This window comes from Octopus sinensis, linkage group LG18 (genome assembly GCF_006345805.1).
Source record: "Octopus sinensis linkage group LG18, ASM634580v1, whole genome shotgun sequence".
In the NCBI taxonomy this organism is placed as follows: Eukaryota; Metazoa; Mollusca; class Cephalopoda; order Octopoda; family Octopodidae; genus Octopus; species Octopus sinensis.
In genome coordinates, this window is record NC_043014.1 from 830,760 (window position 1) to 848,013 (window position 17,254).

A 17,254-nucleotide genomic window follows, 5' to 3' on the forward strand; every position below is an offset into this window, starting at 1 on the left:
TATATATATATATATATATATATATATATATATATATATATATATATATATATATATATATTGTGGAGGCACAATGGCCCAGTGGTTAGGGCAGCGGACTCGCGGTCATAGGATCGCGGTTTCGATTCCCAGACCGGGTGTTGTGAGTGTTTATTGAGCGAAAACACCTAAAGCTCCACGATGCTCTGGCAGGGGATGGTGGTGATCCCTGCTGTACTCTTTCACCACAACTTTCTCACTCTTACTTCCTGTTTCTGTTGTACCTGTATTTCAAAGGGCCGGCCTTGTCACTCTCTGTGTCACGCTGAATATCCCCGAGAACTACGTTAAGGGTACACGTGTCTGTGGAGTGCTCAGCCACTTACATGTTAATTTCACGAGCAGGCTGTTCCGTTGATTCAGATCAACTGGAACCCTCATCGTTGTAACCGACGGTGTGCTTCCCATATATGTATATTATACACACACACACATATATATATTTATACGTATATATGTGAAGGCATGTGACCTGGTAGTTAGGCTGTTGCACTTATGATTGCTAGATTGTGGGTTCAATTCCCAGACGAGGCAGCACATTGTTCTCAAGCAAAACACTTCATTTCACATTGCTCCAGTCCCCCTTTCAATCAGGGAGGAATGTTGGCCTGCTTGCCTAACTAGTAGCCTGGTGTCACTTGAAGGCTGAAACACTGCAAAGCGCATTGTGACTGGCGATGTGTAACAATATCTGATAGTCTAGTCCAGTGCTTTTCAAACTTTTTGCTGGAGCGGAACCTCAAGGAAACATTCCACTGGCTCGGGGAACCCCTGTGCAATAATTTAATTGTCTTATGCACACATATCTGCACAGGAGACTTAAAAATTACTGCTGATTTTAGCAGTTTTGTAACTTCTTGCGGAACCCCTGGACTGTACTGGCGGAACCCTGGTTGAAAACCACTGGTCTAGTCAGTCATGTAACCATGTGACAAACCAGCAGTAACTTCACTCATAACCTAAACATCTTATTTTGCATGTCTCTCTCTCTCTCACTGGTTTTTCAGATGTCTGAGATCCATCCATGTATCTGTAAATCCAGATCTAGTGCTCTATGAACAATGTCTAAACTAACAATTGACCTCAGTCTTACTAATATAATTAATAGATAAATGTGTTCCCATCTTAATGTTGTGATGTGTCTAAGTTCCACTTTGCTCTACTTTCATAATCAAACTGCAATTACATAAAAGGTAGCTCACTATCTATGTCAATTATATATTTTGCTTTCAAGTACCTTGTTTCAGAGCAGTGTATATGATAATATCAGGGCCGGATTAAAACCCATTGAGGCCCTAAGCACTTAAAAAGGTTTTGCTGTCCATATATATGTGTAATTCTAGGTGGCGAGCTGGCAGAAGCGTTAGCACGCCGGGCGAAATGCGTAGCCGTATTTCGTCTGCCGTTACGTTCTGAGTTCAAATTCCGCCGAGGTCGACTTTACCTTTCATCCTTTCAGGGTCGATAAATTAAGTACCAGTTACGCACTGGTGTCGATGTAACCGACTTAATACCTATGTCTGTCCTTGTTTGTCCCCTCTATGTTTAGCTCCTTGTGGGTAATAAAGAAACATATATATGTAACTCCAAATACAAACAAATAATAAGCCTTAAAATAAATTTTTCTTCTCCAAAAAAGAAGCAAAACTCACAGTAAGTTGTAAAATAATTTTCATATACTTCCACTTTATTTATATTTAGAAAGTTTAATCCAACGTTTTTTTAATTGCAAAGTCTGATCAAATCCTCAAAATTAGTCTTGCGTAACATATCTGCAACCATACTTTGTAAGAGACAAGGCGTCCAACTTGCCTTTTTGTTGCTTTGTGGTTTTAATGGCAGTTTTAATACATTTCAACTGAGAAAATCAAAGCTCAGCTGAGCAATTTGTGACTGTTAATGTTAGAAATCTACAAAAGGTAATGTCTGCATTTGGAAAGGCACAGAAAGTGATTTCTTTTGTGCTGTAAACCATTTCTCATTTCTGTGGTACCCTTCCCTTCAACACATGTTTAATTTGCTTATTGGTTGATCCAGTGCTAGATTGCAGATAATTGTTCCACAACACAATATCTGTTTGTAGTTAGATGTACCACAGGATACCCAGTTGCAGTTAGATGTACCACAGGGTACCCAATTACAGTTAGCTATACCAAAACACAGTACCTAGTTGTAGCTAACTGCATGACAACAAGGTACCCAGTTGCAGCTAGCTGTATCACAAGGTACCTAGCTAAACTATCTGTACTACAATCACCTTGTTGAAGCAACACGTACCACAAAGTACCACAACACAGTACTAGTTGTACATAGTTATACCACAGCCAAGTACCTAGCTATCTGTACTATTACATAGTATTTCGATGTTCCACAGGGTACCTCGTTGCAGCTAGCTGTACCAAATAAAGTATCTAGTAGCATGTAGTAGTACCATTACATAGTACATAGTTGCAACTAGGTACCTAGTTACAGTCAGCTGTACCAAACCAGGGTACCCAATTACAGCTGACTGTACCAAATGTGGCTACCCATCTGTACTACAACACAACACCTAGTTAAGGTAGCTGTACCATAACATGGTACTTAAGTATTGATAGCTATATGACAGAATGCGCAGACTCATTAGAGCATAGACTGAAGTGATTTGAAGAATTGTATTCCAGCTCTTGTGCAGTTTTGAGTTCAAATTCTGCTGAGGTCAACCTTGTCTTTCACCTTTCTGAGATGTTAAAATAAAACACCAGTCCAAGCAGAATCGTTGGAGTGTTAAATGAGTCGCCTTGCAGACTTTGTTCCAGCCATTTGTATTGTAAGTTCTTGAGGGAGTAGACGCAAATAGGCCATCCTATTTAACACTGCCACCTGGTCGCTGGGTGTCTTAATCGAGGTCTGTTCTGCTGCTAGCATTCACTGTTAGGGCTCTGGTTTGAGGCTAGCTTCCTCCCTTCCTCCCATTAATCTCAAAGGCCTGAAACATGTCTCCTGGGTGCTACCCCCCTCTCCCTCACTAAACAGTCAAAAATGAAAATACGGTTATGCCGTTGCGGCTGAGACAAACGTTCAACGCGAACCTCTACGGAGTCGTTTGACCTGCTACACGTAGCAGCCAAATGTCAGGAATCTCGACCCCCCCCCCTCCCATTTCACGCGACAACGCCTTAAAAAACACGAAAGATACGTTGAATAAACGACTGCTGTGCGTTTTGATTATAGGTGTCCTTGTCCTGGGATTAAACAAGTCTTCACTTAATTACACCTTTCCGTTTGAAATAGGCTTTCGACGCCTACAGTCGTCTACAATATTATGTTTGCGATACTTTCATCGCCTTTCGTAACTCCAGAGAAGTCTCGGTTCAATGAAGAGGTTTTATAAAGGCGAAACTTGCCCCCTCAGAAAAGTGTTGGCCTTAATGTTTTCAATAAATATTAATACAAGGTGTGCTGACATTTTCTCGTCGCCACATAATTATTTTTAATCAGGTATTAATTTATTTGAAAAGAAACCCACACGGGGCTAAAATATTGTCAGATTAAGGAATGCAGTCGTTTTAGAACATCTCTGGTATATTTATTTGTTGGTAGAGCTGCCCTCGGTTGGATGTAAAACGATTTGTCGATCCCGGCGTGGTTTGAACTCAAACCGTAGACAAACATCCAATCCTGTATGTTAACCTCTGAGCTACACAGACAATCAGTCACTGAGCGATATCCTGAGAGGGAGGGAGAGAGAGAGAGAGAGAGTAAGTGACTATGTTAGTAAATGTGGTGGTGGTTAGTGGTGTATAGTGAGTCTTCTGCTGCTCCAGCCATTTATCTCTCTTTCTCTCTCTCCTCTGATACATTTTGGATTACTCTGTCACCCTGTCCTCCTGTGACAGAGCATTTTCTTCTGTAAGTATCGCCTTGCTTCAATTATTCCATTACCTTGACTCTGCCCTTGTTGTTGGGTGAAGCATATACTTCACAACATCTCGTCTTCCGTCCTTCTTTGCAAGATCTAATCGCTCCATGCCCAAATAAGAAATGTTATTCCTCTTTTATCTACACACACACGTCTCTACGTATTGATGGCTGGTGTTGTAATACCGAGGTAGTTTGACGTCGGCGAAGCGTGTCTGGTTTAGTTTCGATTCCCGGTTGGAACCGCTTCGGTCTCGGGTCCTTTGCCTAAAACACACATGTCGCTCGCAAATTTCCAATTATTTCAGCCTATAAATCCGACCATTGAAATTGTATGTATACCAGCTTAACTGTTAATATGTGTGAGTCTGTGTGTGTGTGATACAAGTCTATCCGTCATCTGTGTGTGTATAAAAGAGACAAGTGTGCATTCATCTTTTATGTGTGTGTATATCCGTCATCTATATTGTGGTGAGTGTATATATGTATGGGTTTCGAAAAGACCCCCAGTATTTCTCTCTTCCGGTCAGTGTTGGTCGTGCTTTTATTTTTGGTGCCTACCCGACCCCTGGCTGTCGTCCACACTCTCCTTGTGTGTGTATATATATATATATATATATATATATATATATATATATATAAGGAGAGTGTGGACGACAGCCAGGGGTCGGGTATATATATATATGTGTGTGTGTGTGTGTGTGTGTCTATACACACACACACAAACAAATCTGTAAGGTGAATATATAACTTAGTTACACACACTCATGTGTTATGTGCGCGCGTGTATATATATATATATATATACATGCCTTCGCACATACACACAATCATTCGCTGTTTAGCCCCAGGCCATCCTTCTGATCATGCAGTTACATGATCAAAGACATTTCAGCCATGACCCTCTCGTCTTTTTAAAGTCTCTATCAGTACAATATCTGGTGTGTCCTTTTCTTTCTCTAATACCGTGGGTTTGGGAAAGGGTGGTTTTTGGCTGCTATTTCTAGTAGGTCGAGCGACCGCGTACAGGATTCCTCGTTGGCTTTCGTTTAAAACAGATATATATGTAATCTACACACCGATGTGTGTGTGTGTACAAGCGATGTTCACGCATACAGGCACATGTATGAACACACGCACACACACAGATAATTCACTCCGATACCTAGCCATATACATTTCCATACACTTCTCTCTCTCTCTCTCTCTCTCTCATACACACACACATCACATACGTGGCCTACACAACATATTACATACATACATGCATCCCCTTATACATATTCACGGCGGTGACACTCCTCATCCTTCCTGATATACATACATATATATATATATATATATATATACACACACTCACACTCTCTCTCTCTCCAACAAACACTTCCCCAGTGAGGGCCACCACTTGCACTTTGGATGCAACTCTACACAGTTTACGATGCACTCCACATTGTGCAGCATGAGGACAACTTTGTCACATTGCTGCTATTTCTTCAACAACTACATTTATATACACTTTCGTCCTATTTATTGCACTCCTCTGGCCCTGAATGGGTGTATGTATATATATATATATGGGTGGTGGTGCATGGATGGGTGTATATATGTGTATATATGTGTAACATTGTCTCTATGTATGTTGCATCTCTGTCCTTGTGTGTTTGGATGGGTGTGTATATGCGTTTATTTCTCTGTGTGAAGAAATGTATTTGAATGTATAAACGTGTGTGTGTGTGTTGCTGTGTAACATTGTCTATGTGTGTGTGTGTAGTGCATCTGTCCCTGAGTGCGCGCGCCTACGAATGGGTATATATCTGTGGTGATGGGTGTATTTGTGTGTATATGTATGTCGCTGTATACCTCTGTCTATATGTGTGTGTGTGTGTGTATGCATTTCCCTCTCTGTCTGACTGTATTTTTTTATTTGTATTACTAATGTGTGTGTGTACCTCTGTCCGTCTCCTGTCTTCCTTTGTCTGTCTGTCTGCCTGCTCTCCTATCTGACCTCCTCCTCTCGCTCTCTCTCTTTATCTCTTCCCCTCTCCCTCTCTTACACAAATATACTGTCACTATTCTCTCTCTCTCTCTCTCTCTATCACACTCTCTGTCGGTCTGTTTGTCTGACCACCCTCTTTCTTACTCTGTCTTTCTCTCTTCCTTCTCTCTCTCTCTCTCTCTCTCTCCCTCATCACGTAAAACCCGATCGCCTCTCGTAGAACTGTTCTTCAAAGAAAGAAAAGAAATCACCATTCCATTACTCACCTGGCCCTTTTCACACACACACGTTATATAATTAAACTATTTCTCTTTATTTTCTTCATCATTAACGTCTCCCCCCCTCTCTCTCTCTTTGTCGTTATTTCAGTAAAACTTCACCTACAAATATTTAAAAAAGTCAGCAAATTAGGGGCGGAGATGGCAGGAACCACCAAAGACCATCAACCAGGAGACTTTAACTTAACAACACCCGATTCCTTTATACTCTTTGGTGGACCTGTACCATTTGACCCCCATCGTTGACCTTTTCTGTTCTTTTAATTTTCGTGTTCACTGTTTTGTCTTTTGAGGTTTGTCTTGTCCATAAAATATAAGGTTTTGTTTTTTCAGGATATCGGATTTGAGGGACGATGGGTGGGGTGAATGTAAGATAAAAGCAGACAAAATACGTATTTGTGAAACAATACGATAAGCCATATATTGTTTGTCTTCTTTTAATGTGTACATAGGAATATACGCACGGGCCTATACATATACACACACATTCACGCATACACATACATACATCACTTACTTTCTCGTACACATATTCCCTTACACACTCTCGTACACACATACCCTTCTCTTTCCCCTCATATACATACCCGCTGTCAATTGCACACTCACTTATACACACATTACTACATGAATATTCGTTCTTATACACACTTTCACTCATATATACACATACACATTCACACTCTTCTACGCACGTGTAAGAAGTTGAAACATTCCTTCAAGTTTTATAAACCCTCTCGTCCGACCCACGTAATTAAAGAGGACTCTCACTCTCTCTCTACCCACAGTGGACCCATGGGGACTACACTTGTCCCTTCAGTCTAAATTTTATTTTCTTCCTTTTACTTTCACATATTTTAACGTTACTTCATCACTTGTAATATTATTAATATTCATGAGTTCAGTTCTGAGATCGATATTGACTATTTTAAACCTTTGCTCGTTTTTCTGTCCGTGTATCTATGTTGGAAATTCATGTTTTTCTGACTTTTCGAACCGTTAAGGCGCTATTTAGTTGGCTCCTTGTACGTTTTCAGTTCAAATCCTGCCCGAGTCAAGACTCGTTTACATCGTTCCGGGTTCGATAAAATACCACAGCAGTCAAGTACTAAAACAGATCGCATCAAACTAGATCCTGTGTGGGCCTCGTGTGTCTGTTATTACCGTCACATTCATTGAGGACTGGCTTTGTGGAGTCGCTTGTATTATTACATTCCTTGCCAATAACAATGTCTCATTAAAATACCGTTTGTTATTTAGTATTTTCTCCATTCTTCATTCTTGATTTTCTTACGGTTTACCCACTTGTATCTTGTTGAAGTTGCTTCTTCAAAATAATTGGTAAACTTTCATATTTTACTATATTTTACTAGACCGATGAATTAAGGTAGATTTGGGGCTAAATTTCAACAATTTGGTGGGATATCATATTTTATTGGTGGTAGTGAATTTAGTCGATCCTACTATATAACTGGTAGTTATTTTATTGCTGCCAGAATGATGAAAGCTAAAGGCCACCTCAGCAGGATTTGAACTCAGAACATAAAACAAAACAATAAAAAATTTTGAGTGGATGGTGGTAGTAGTAGTGGTGGTGAAGAGATGTTGTCTTGAAGAATATAGGGGAATGATGGAAAATAGTAGCCAGAGCGAAAAAGTGCCTATTCCCTTTCTCATTATCGAAGGTCAGGGCACCATGAACATGTGTTCCATCAATTGCAACCTTTGACCAGAGGCTTTCTGCTCCATTCTTTGATGTTGTTCAGCCATCTTCCCCTTCTTCATTTCCCTCTAGGATGGGGGCTAAGGTGCTGAGGTTCTGGGCCCTGATGACATGTCCAAAATACTGCTCCTTTCTCTTTCTATTGCCATTTCTTCAAATACTGACTTGAATAGGGACTTCATAGAGTAATAAGAAAACTAACGACTCCCTCATGTGAAGTGCTCGTTTACTGCTGGAATATTTCACTTGTCTTCTTCTGTTTGTCATTAAGGAATCAGCGAAAAGCATGACTTTGATGGGACACTTCAGTAAGGGATGCAGATGTGTGTCTGGTGAGATGCTGTTACGACTTGTTTTACTCCTATGTAAACCTTGCAGATGAAGACACTCTGGCATTGAAAGTAGTTTGTTGTCAGACATGTGTGACACCCATGCTACTATAACGAAGGATCTTCCTCTGTTTGTGATTCCAGTCTCAGATTGGATCCCAGAGACATGATTTTCATATGATTTAATGTCAATTAAGGTGACCTTGTGCAGCAGCATCCACATTTAACCTCTTCTTGTTCTTAATTGTGGATCCAGCATGAAGACGGAGGCTAAGCACAGGAGTTGCTGAACACTTGGCAGGGTTTGACAAGAAACCCCCTGCAGGGTTCCGTCCTTCATATTTCTGCCAGGGATGTTTCCTTTACGTTTTGCTAACATTCACATCACATTGAAAGACTATTTAGCCCTTAATAAGCATTCTGTTGATGGCAATCATGTAACACAAGAGACAGTGTGAGTTTGAATTTGGGGTTTTCTATTTCCTGAAGAAATATTCCGATTAAAAGTTGGGACCTATCACTCCCAGGGTTCTTATTGTGTATCCATTCCCTACACATCAACACTTGATAACCCTGTATGAGGTCATCCACTCTTTTTAACAATTTCTTTTTGTCTTTTTACTGGGTCTCTATCAGTTCTTCTTCCCAGGCTTGTCCCATGGAGGGATCTGGTTATGTCACACTGTCCATTGGACTACATAATACACAATAACGATAACACTGTTCACTTAAACCAATGTTTTTTTGTGGGTGGTTGGCATTAGGAAGGGCATCCAGCTGTAGAAACTCTGCCAGATCAAGACTGGAGCCTGGTGCAACCATCTGGTTCGCCAGCCCTCAGTCAAAAAAAGAGATGACATACATACATATATATATAGAGAGAGACAGGCTCCCACAGTTTCTATTTACCAGATTCTCTCCCAAGGCATTGGTCAGCCCAAGGCTATAGTAGAAAGCATTTGGCCAAAGTGCTGCATAGAGGGACTGAACCCAAGACCCCTGAGACTGCTTTGATCAAGTTATCCTCAAACCAAAGACCTGTCCATAATACTTTCAGAATGGATTCTGTTAAAGGTACCGAAAGGGGGGCTGTTAAATTGAGCCCAAAATTCCTGCCCTCCCCATGTTAAATTTGGGATTTAATGCTTGGAGGTTTTTCTCTGTTTACTTCTGAACCCTTTTGTTCCCATATTTCTGTTGAAATAACTTTGTTTAAAATGATTTTCAAGTTAACGAAGAATTTATTGAAATAACTTGGTTATTATTAAGTTGGAGTTTGGAACATAAATTAACCTGGAATTTTGATGAACGCTTTTAATTTGGATCCCTTTGTATCATAGAACCAAAGTCAAGGTTGTTGGTGTGAAGGGTTTCATTGTAAGAATCCCTGTTGAATTTCAGATTTAATGAATAAAGGGAATATATTCTCTATCCACGACAATCATTGTAAATTTAAATGTAAAATTTCTGAGTTTGAATTTTAGTATTTATTCTGGTTTATTTTTTTCGTTTTTCCAGTGATGGAGGCAGTAGAGAATATTGATCTGTCTCGGCTCCAACAGCATTCGCCTCATAAAGAACTGCATCTGTCCTTGCTTGACCTGATGAAATATGTGAGTGTTGGCACCAGTGAACTATTACTTTACCTTCTAAAAGAGACTCACATCATCTTAGAATGTCGCACCTGTTCAAACCTGTTCCGGGACGTGCCTTATCTCGTGGCGCACAAGCGAATTTATTGCAAGCAACGCCATGATAGTGCTACAGACATACAGATTGCAAATCGCAGTCCACCCGACGACGAAGGGAAAGCTTCGGTCACTGTCAAACCAAGTATATATGAAGAACATAAAGATTTCCTGCAGCATTCTGTAGATCTTGCCAAGAAGGTTCTACAAAGCAGCCAGGTTAATCATTGTGCACAGATGTTGCCTAACAATGGACCCACTAAAAGTCAATTTTATGATGCTGTCCAAAAACAGTTGGAAATTGCACGTGACAATCCTGAACCAACACAGTTATTTAGTTTGGAACCCATGGAAAATACGCAGGTAGCTGTCAAAGTGATTCCAAGTGATGGAGACGAATGTTCTGAAGAACAGAAAGATGAAAATAATGACAACACCGACATCTCGAAAGAGTCTAAAATGGGGAGTAATTTATGTGAATTAAAGTCAGAACCTTGTGACAAATTAACTACATCCCCTTCTACACCCACTCCTGTTGCCTCAGAAACCAAAATTGACTCTGAATTGGATAAACCATTTTTAAAATCTGATTTAGCTGATTTTAAGAACTGTATCTGTTTAAAATGTAACCGTACATTATCTAATCAGAAAAGTTTAGGTGATCATCTGCTGACCGTGCATGCGGAGGAGCTGAAAGAAAGATCCGACAATTGTTGTTCCAATGCAAACAGCAGTTCTCAGTGTCACCCGATAAATGGTCTGAGACCTAAAGTTAACAAAAGTGACTGGTTGAAGCCTCGTGGATATTCCAGTTCTGAGAAACTGCAGAACAAATTGCCATCTACCACCAACAACAGTGCCAAAGATATATTGGATGCTAAGAAGAAAGCCCAGGCAAATTTGCTGGCTCTGAAGGAAGAACAGCTTGCATATGAAAATGAAATTTTACAGCAGAAATTAATACGAGGAATAATGCCGAAATCTTCAAGAGGTCGGAAGAAATTTCGCTGTGAGAGTTGTGGTAAAATATTCCCCAAGATTGAATCACTTCGAGACCACTTGCGTGACTGTATTGACTGGGAACATGTTAACCAGCCAGTCCGAAATGTCCGGAGCCCTCTGCCCTCTCTTAAGGAAGGCAATAACTCATTTGATTGGCCTGACATTGCTAACGACTCTGCCTACAAGGTACAACCACCTAAACTTCAGAATCGATCACAGACTAAAATTGATAATGTTCGCCCCCCTCCTCGGAATATTGCACCAAAAGTGCAGCCTGTCACACAGATTGCAGTAACAGATAATTCCAAACTAACCAAAATAAATGGTACTTTGAACACTATAGCTAAATCTGTGATGAGCGACAGCTTGATCCTTGCCAACCCGAAACTGGGCGAAAGTAAGGTCTTACTCTTTCCCCTGGAATCCATCAGCAACAATCCAAAGCTTAATGTGACTGTGAAGACCCAGCCGCAGACGACCCCAACTGTGCTCCTTAATCACAACCTAAATAAAATCAGTCCAACTTTAAACGTAATACCTGTAAGTATCTGTTCTGTCGACAACAACAACAGTAACAACAACAACAACAACACACAGGTACCACTCATTGCTACAAATGGTAACAATACCAACGCATGTGGCAATTTTGAGACGAAAGACGTAGAAATTATTGCTGTTAAAAATAGTCCTAATGTTCCATACCAAGAATTAAGAACTGTTGTAACTACACAATGCTGGACGGAGAAGGTAAATTCTTGCTCGGAAGCAGCCGTATTAAACAGTGAAAGTAATGTTCCAGGTGTTGCAGGTAGACATCTCCCCAACATACAACCATGTCCTGTTAATTTAGTTGAAACAAACTGTCCAGACTCAATATGCTGCAAGTCTTGCTGTAATAATGAGGTGCAAGTCTTGGAGCATTTATCAACAGCTGCCAATAAGTGTTTGCCTGATGCTGCAAGTTGTTCAGCCGCAGACACTGAAGATGTGATTGTCGTATCTCAAAGTTTCTCAAATAATTTTAATAACGAACAAACACCCAACTATTTAAGTCCAAACGATCATGTGACCAAGCCACCCCAGTGTGATAAAACTGCAGAAAGAAATTTTACAGTTGCTTTATCGGGTTTTGAAAACAATTCTGTGGAACAGATTTCCACTAAAGACAGGCAAACAATAAAAAAGTCATCACCTAAAAACAGTAAGTGTATTAAATGGAAACGCTACAAATGCAAGCTATGTCTGTTCTCTGCTGCAAAACGCCACATGTGCAAGTTACATGTGAGGCAGCATCACCTCTGTAAGATATTCACATTATCAGTGAAAGCCTTAAACCATTATGTTACTGACTTAAATAGATTGACCAAGAAACCAACAGGTTCACGGCAACGGCATTCACAAATTCAAAATAAATCTTTTCCATCGTTGTCCACTAAGAAATCTTCAAAATGGAAATCTCTCTCTCAGAGAAGTAAGGAGCTTAACCAATCCCACCACAGTAGTTCTGTAAGTAAGCTGTCCAAATTATCTTTAACTAAAAGCAGAGTTGATATGAAAACAATCTTGGACAGTAAAAGACGAATGTGTCTCAAATGTAATCGTACTTTTCAGATGGTGTCTCGGTTAGAAAAACATGTTTCTTGTCATCTCGGTTGGAAAGTGAATCACAGTAAACAGAACTTGGTCAACAACAACAACAAACAATTAAAGCAGAAAACGGAAGGGAATTGTAAAGAAAATGAAATAACAGAATGTATGTTTGTTGATTTGACTGGAGAACAAGGGGCCACAGACAGCAGACATTTACCGTCTTATGGGATTTCTACAGCTGCAGGTTCAAGTGGAACTTGTTCCAATAATCACTGGAATTCTTCTAATCCAACCAGTGTTTCTCATGGCAATCATGGTCAGTTATCAGTTCTAAACACGAGGAAAGGCTCTTACCAGAAGCCACAGGTACTTCTTGACCTTGCATCCAAAAACCTCAAAAGTAATGTGAAAAAAGTTGATTCTTAATTGAATTCATTAAACTTATAACAAACTGTGGTGAGATTGATGAGGAAAAGTCTACTTAATCACAATTCCGCTCTCTCTCTCCCCCCCTCTCTGGATTATTATAATCCTCCTGAGCCTTAATTGTACCATTTGTGAATAACCCGATCCCTCCTCTCGCCCTTTACACAACGTTTTACTCACATTTTATGTCTGAGTTTCTTGTGCAAATGTCTTTTATCATTGCAGATTTCTATGAATGAAGCTCATTTGTACCACTTGGCTCTCACTTCTGCACAACCTAACTTCTTCCCTTTCTACCAGCAAACCAACTTATCTTCCAATCTCCACCTATTTAGATGCCTTTCTTCCCATCCATCCATCTACCTACTCTCATACCTATCTATTTATGTACCTCTCTCTCTATATATATATAGCTATATATGTACCTACATATCTATCTACCTATCTATAGACCTATCTATCTACATATCTTTGTACCTATTATCTTTCCTACCTACTACCTATCTAGTTGCCTATTTATCTACCTACCTGACTACTTACCTTTTATCCACCTGTCTGCCTACCTTTCTATCTACCTATTACCTACCTATCTACTTATACATGGCACCCACACTCAACACGTAAAATAAACGACCGTCTCTAATTGCCTTCTCGTGAATTATTTATGTATTTCAAGACTTTCTCCAAGAGGGAAGTGACAGACACTATCTGACGGAGCCATAAACTTGGTTGAAACCATTGTAAATATATTTGAACCTGTAAATGTCGACGCCGATCACATTGGGGAAGGTGGACTTATCCACTATCAGGTTTATGATACCCCACCCTGTTGTCTTCACCATATTTCATGCTGCAATTACTTTTCTAACAGAACACTACTTCTACAAGAACTAACCAATTCCAGAGACAAAAACCAACAACAAAAAGTAAAAACATCCATTTTAGGGTTTCTTTGAAATTTTCTAATCTTGACACCCAACATGAATTGTTCTTTGGGTCCTCAGAATACAGAACTCTTCTTTCTCTCCCCCCCCCCTCTCTCTCTCTCTCTCTCTTATGCTTCCCCTAATTACAAATGGATGTTTTTGTTTCAATTCTGTGATCTTCATAATTGTTTACTGAAACTAAAAAAAATCACTTTGGAAGCAGAAGTCATGTGTGCCTGTGTGTGTGTGTGTGTGTGTGTGTGTGCGCGCGCGTGCCTCTGTGTGTGTGTGTGCCTGCGTGTGTATGTGTGTGTGTGTGTGTTCCTTGAAAAGTGCGTTTTCGCTCTGTTGCTGTGCAGGTTTTTGTTTTGTGCTGTTCTTCAGGTCATCACAAAAGTACGAAGGTTTCATCTGCACAATTGCACAAACTGAGAAATTCTCGTTAGTCACAGAGGTGAGTTCTCACTGCTTTTCAAAAACTAAATAAACTCTTGTTACATACATTAAGCAGTTTCTTTTCCTGTTTGTACAACCAACACTGACCTTTGTACACACACACACACATTCCCTCTCTCTCGCTCTCTCTCTCACACACACAGAGATTAGCTTTAGACGAATGAAATGTAGTTTGGGTCATATCAGGATGGGGTACCACTGATGCTCTCCTCCTAGTAAGACAACCAAAGAAGAAGAAATTTTTAAGGGTCAATCATTATATGTAGCATTTGTTGAACCAGAGATGACCTTTGACTGGGTATTGTGGTCTGTAATGTGAAGGTTACTAAGGAAACCTGGTGTTGATGTAAGTGATGTCCAGAGATGTTGTTAGAAGGTGAGACAAGTTCAATTTAAGGGTTCATCAGGGCTTGATTCTGGGCCCCTTATTTATTTTAGTTCTTCAGGTCAAAACAGGAGAGTTTAAAGACAGGTTCTCTGTGGGAACACCATAAATGGATGGCCTCATAGCTGAATAGAAAAGAAACTTGTAAGTAAATCAGTGAAGACGGGATTTCTTTGCTGCCAGGAAAGCAACCATGATTGGTTGGAATTCACTTTGGTAAATACAATACAAACTATTTGGTGCACCGGATGTTAAGGGACCACAAGCACCTGGCAGGTGAGAAAGGGTTTATCAACGACAGGTGTGCAGGAGTTGGAATGAGGTAGACATGCTAGTTTTGTTACTTTGAATACAAATGAAGTGAGAAAAGAAAAAAATGGGTCTAGGAAGAATAAGATGTAGAGTTTAAGGCAGAAGAGGAATGGTGGAGGCAGTTGGTGTGTTTGGAGGATGGAAGTTGGATGAAGAATTATTGGGGAATCTAAATAGAACAAACTTGTGGAAGGAGACAAGACGGGAAAAGTGGTGGAGGTAGATGCTGAGGGAATAAACTCGAGGAAAGCCATGGTAAAGGATTGCAATAAATGAGGGGTCAGGTGTGCTTGAAATGATACATTCAGACATTGTAAAAATGTTACCCCCCCCCCCATAGACACATAACCAGGTAAAGAATGCAATAACTAAAATAAGCACCTGTTGTATAGGAACAGTTTTCAGTTCAGAATGTTGGTTAATGAAGAATAGAATGATAAGAAACGGTGCTGTTTGTGTCTTGGAGCAGAATCAGATGACACAAGTTCAATATACACTACTGATTTTTTTTTTTTAGCATTAATGTTGCCACAGTCCACCTAGGTGTACAGAGACACCCAGCCCCAGGTGGATATCATGGGGTTCACACCATTATACGTATGTGTTATGCATTATAAATATGTATTATGCACACCTACAAGACCTAGATTTTGTTTTCCATTTTATTTGAATGCAATTCCAGCTTCTCTTTAACACAAACTGAATTCCTTGATTTACCTTTATCTTTGGTAATCACTTTTCCTCAACACACCACGCCATCTTGTTGTTGTCTCTCGGCTCCGCTTAAACTCTCGTCTCTCAATGAACCAATATTTGATCACCAAATGAATCTGCTTCATTCTCTGTTAATTCTTAATCCATCCATTTGTCTCTCTAGATTGATACATCATCATTTAACTTGTCTTTTTTTCCCCATTTTGGCAATGGCTGGATGGTTTGACTGAAACTGACCAGCTAGACGGTTCTGCCAGGTTCCAGTTATCTGTTTTGGCATGGTCTCTACATCTAGATGCCCTTCCTGATGCCAACCCCTTTACAGAGTGTACTGAGTGCTTTTTATGTGGCACCAGTACTAGTGAGGTCATTAAGTACTTGCCAAGGAAGCACCCCTCCACTCAATTGGGGTGAAGTATTGAAAAGAGGGAAGGGAACAGTTGTGTTAGAGTTCTAAACAAGCTGTGGCCAACTTTGCCCTTCATCTTTCTGGGGATTCGTAAAAGAAACTAGCAATCAGGTACTGGAGTGACCAGAGTCAACTGGAATTCTCCCCTTAAAATTGCTTGCCCTGGGCCTAGTGTGACTGGCGTTCAGTTTGAAACTAATGGGATTTTGTTGGTAGAGCAAAGAGGGGGCCCTGGACACAGTAAATTCGAAGGAGCAGAAGTTGTCCAAGTTTCAGTGTGTCATGGAGTGGACACAACTTGGTGGCGTCCAGTGGTTGTGTAATGTCCTTGTGCTTGAGTGCAGTCTCCAAGGTGGGAGCTGTATTCTTATGAAGGAAATATGAAACTTTCTAACATTTTAGCAACTTTGGGAGGGAACTTACATAAGATATAAACACCTGACAGTCAATTAGATAAGATACACCTGCCTCCAGGTAATAAAAACCCTTTTAGCTGGTAACTAAATGTCGTCTGCTGACCATATTCTCTTGTTTCAGTAAAATTCTGCAATAATCCTGATGTGTGTGTACACCTACTTTTCATGTGTTTATAGTTTAAGTTTTTTGTTGAAATCATTTTAAAAAATTATGGAAAATTTAGTAATGAAATTTTGATGGGGGATTTTGATTGAAATCATTTTGAAACAGGAAACTGGTATCATAGAAGCAGGCAGGTTGGGCTCAGACAGGTTGGGTTGAAAAGGTTTACTACTCCCTACATAAAATGTTAACCATAACTTTGAATACATCTTTCTAATTAACTAAAGCTCCCTGTACCCTATGCTAACCCTGTACGTCTAGTTAACTATTTAACTAGTTCTTTAGCATTTTTCTGTTGAAATCCACTTCTTTTATTTCAATTAATTTTGGAAATAACGAAGAATTTAGTAAAATAATTTTGTTCTGAAGCTAAAAGTTTGGAACCTAAATTTCCATTGAAGGTTTTTTTTTAGATCTCTTTAAAACAGGAAGTTTGTATTAGAAACTCCAGAAGTGGTCTCAGTTGGAATGGCACCAAAACAGAGTTAAAACACTTTGAAGT

The 17,254-nt window shown here is 39.9% G+C and overlaps 1 protein-coding gene across 6 annotated transcripts in view; it reads left to right on the forward strand.

Moving 5' to 3' along the window:
* Positions 1-16,791, forward strand: part of LOC115221630 — a 33,038-nt gene extending 16,247 nt beyond the window's left edge. For 3 of the 6 annotated variants that reach the window (XM_036510619.1, XM_029791831.2, XM_029791830.2), the window contains one exon: positions 9,784-16,791. In XM_036510619.1, the coding sequence (XP_036366512.1) occupies positions 9,784-12,971 (3,188 nt within the window). In that variant the 3' untranslated portion in view covers positions 12,972-16,791. Of the gene's footprint in view, positions 1-3,452; positions 3,931-4,252; positions 4,272-9,522; positions 9,643-9,783 lie in introns of those variants that run through there. The other 3 variants (XM_029791829.2, XM_036510621.1, XM_036510620.1) reach the window with 3 other exon arrangements.
* Positions 16,792-17,254: the final 463 nt, after the last annotated feature.